Genomic DNA, 2,627 nt, shown 5'->3' with positions numbered 1-2,627 from the left:
CCATTAATGTATTTTTTTCTAAATTTTTGTGTACCTCACTAAATGCTTCAGGGACCAAATTTCAGTTTTGAAAATTTGTTTTATTTTCTACACAAACTTGAATTTCGAACAATTTTTATTATCTCCTCCTCTTTTAAAATCAAGCACATCTTTTAAATTTTAAATAAAAAATAAATAAAACATTATTATAATTGATCAACCGCCGTACGAAATGCCCAATTTGGACATCTACAAGCGTACCTGCACAAAGGCTCTTCAGGTTTGGAAAGAAGTTGATGTCACTCAATCCGAAGTTGACAACGAACCAGATGATGAACCTTTGCCCGAAGAAGAAGAGGCCGAAGAAGAGTTAGTTCAAGAAGAACTTGACTGCTGCAAAGTGATGGCCGAATTGGAGTGCATGAAGCGGCGTATACAAAACCTACAGATGCGCCTCAAGATGGACGATGAGTGCGAAGGAGAGCCTTGCGTCGATCCAGAGATCATACTAAATTGCTCTGCCAATTCGGAAATCTGTACACTGCAAAAGAATCATCACAAATTGCAATGCCAAATCAATGAGCTTATACGCTGTTGCAATGTGGCAAAAGATCAGATAGAAGACTTACGCGCACACATGTGTCAAAAGTCGCGGGAGATTATAGAGCTGCAAAAAACCGTCTGTTTGCTGGACACCTGGAAGAATACATTACAGCATGAGTTTGGCGTTTGCTACGAACGTTTTCAATACTTGAAACTGGTGAAAGCCGAATGGGAGGACGTGGAAAAAAAGATCGACGAACAGAAGCATTGCTACAAGCAACTGGAAGAAAGTTTTGTGCCAAAAGTGTGCTTCCTGAGCGAGAAGCGGCAATTTATTAATGAATGTATGGAGATGCGCGAACTGCTGCAGGAGATGTTTCATATGCAATCGGCGAGGTTCGATGCATTGGAACAGCGGATGGAAAGCATTGAAGCGACTTTGACGGAGCTGCAGAAGCAAAAGGTCATTCCAAAGTATAATTCACCAATTGCTTTAACGAAGGAAATAGGGCGTTGAATGGCGGGTCTGGTTTTTTTTCTTTGTCCAAATTGTTTATAATAAATGGAAAATATACATACATACATATGTACATATATATTTAGGTTTTTTTTTGCTTTATAAACTCCTAGAAAATCAAATTTATTTTAGGCTAATGAAGTTTCTCTTGGCTTAAAAAATCCCGACAACTCCAGTCGCTGCAACTAGTGCGGTCAGCACGGCGCTTACTTACAGAATTTCAATTTGCTCCAAATTAATTTAACAGCTCTTAATGCCACTTTATGCCGCGCATTTCATTTAGTATTCAGTCTACTCGTGCACAGCTAATAATTTCCTTAAAACCATTACAACTTTTACCATAAAATTTAACTTGCTTTCGCCTTCAGCATTTAATTGCTCACAATTCAATTTCGCATTTTAATTTCTTTTGTTAGCCATATTTTGTGCCATCCCTGCTCGCTGTCATTGGGCTCGCAGGCTATTTGAACATTTTAATGGCAAAGCTTTTTCACTCCCTCCTCATTACCTAATTCTAGTTGCTTTTCGAAATACTTTCGGTTTTTATTTTACTTTTTTTATTTCCCATCTTATTTACTTTTTTGCATAAGTGTTGGCTTTTAATTGTCTTAAAAAGAGTGTCTCAATTAAGTTTATTGGAGCTTGAAATTGTTTATCGTACTTCAGTGGACCATTTAATCAATGCCGCAATAATAATTAGAATTCTGGGCTCGAGTAATTCGCGAAACTTTGTTGAAAAGTATACCCGTATAACAATTTTTTTTTTATTGGCACACTTGTGCAATTTAAACTTTTAGAAATAAGTTTAGTCGCTTTGTTTTGTTGGCTTAAGTGACTTCATAAGTTAAGAAGTTTCCAGAAAATTCATATAATTAATGGCTTGTTGAAAGTTTACTGTACGAACTTTGTATTTTTAACCGACTTCCAAAAAAGGAGGTGGTTATCAGTTCGTCGGAATATTTTATATTTGTTTTTGTTATTTTATGGCCTTACAACAATTATATTCAACAATTTTTATTGAGCTTGAGGCCGTTTTTTTTTTTAATGAAAAACTATTGTGGAAAAGCAACAATAATTCTGAAAAAATTATAGAAATGATAGCTATTTCGGAAATCACCACATTTCCTCATCAGACTCCTTTCAGTAGGATTCGACTGACTCAGCCAGTTGCCTACGCACTGCCTTGTGAATTCTTGTTGCTTTTTTCCACTTTTTCGTTTGTTAAGCCAACTACAACCAAGCGCAGCTATTCCAGTGCTATTTAAACTTGATCATGTGGTTGTTGGTTTTTGTTAATATATCCATTTTTAGAATGCTTAACTTATAGGTGTGCTCGCCCTTTAAGTTATTTGTTTTTGTTATTTTATGGCCTTATAACAATAATATTCAAACATTTTTATTTAATTTTTATTTTTTTCTATGTATGTTACCGCATATCGACCCCTAACCGCCAAAATAACGTAAGCGACATTTTTTTCAAAATTTTATTTTTGATGCAGAAATGCATCTAGATGCTCTAGGAATATTTCTGCATCAAAAAGAAAATTTTGAAAAAAATGTCGCTTACGTTATTTTGGCGGTTAGGGCT

At 35.5% G+C, this 2,627-nt stretch overlaps 1 protein-coding gene across 1 annotated transcript; it reads left to right on the top strand.

Annotated features, from left to right (window-relative positions):
* Positions 1–211: 211 nt before the first annotated feature.
* LOC118753514 lies at positions 212–1,039 on the top strand. Its single transcript, XM_036488394.1, has one exon. The coding sequence runs from the start codon at positions 212–214 to the stop codon at positions 1,037–1,039; it is 828 nt and encodes a 275-aa protein (XP_036344287.1).
* The last annotated feature ends 1,588 nt before the right edge of the window (positions 1,040–2,627 follow it).

Source organism: Rhagoletis pomonella, unplaced genomic scaffold, assembly GCF_013731165.1.
Source record: "Rhagoletis pomonella isolate Grant_MI unplaced genomic scaffold, Rhpom_1.0 Rhpom_scaffold_02551, whole genome shotgun sequence".
Lineage (NCBI taxonomy): Eukaryota > Metazoa > Arthropoda > Insecta > Diptera > Tephritidae > Rhagoletis > Rhagoletis pomonella.
Note: the sequence above shows the minus strand (reverse complement) of the source record. Positions and strands in the feature narration are given on the sequence as shown.

Coding starts and splice junctions, on each gene's coding strand:
- LOC118753514 (XM_036488394.1), top strand. CDS start 212: ATGCCCAATTTGGACATCTACAAGCGTACCTGCACAAAGGCTCTTCAG.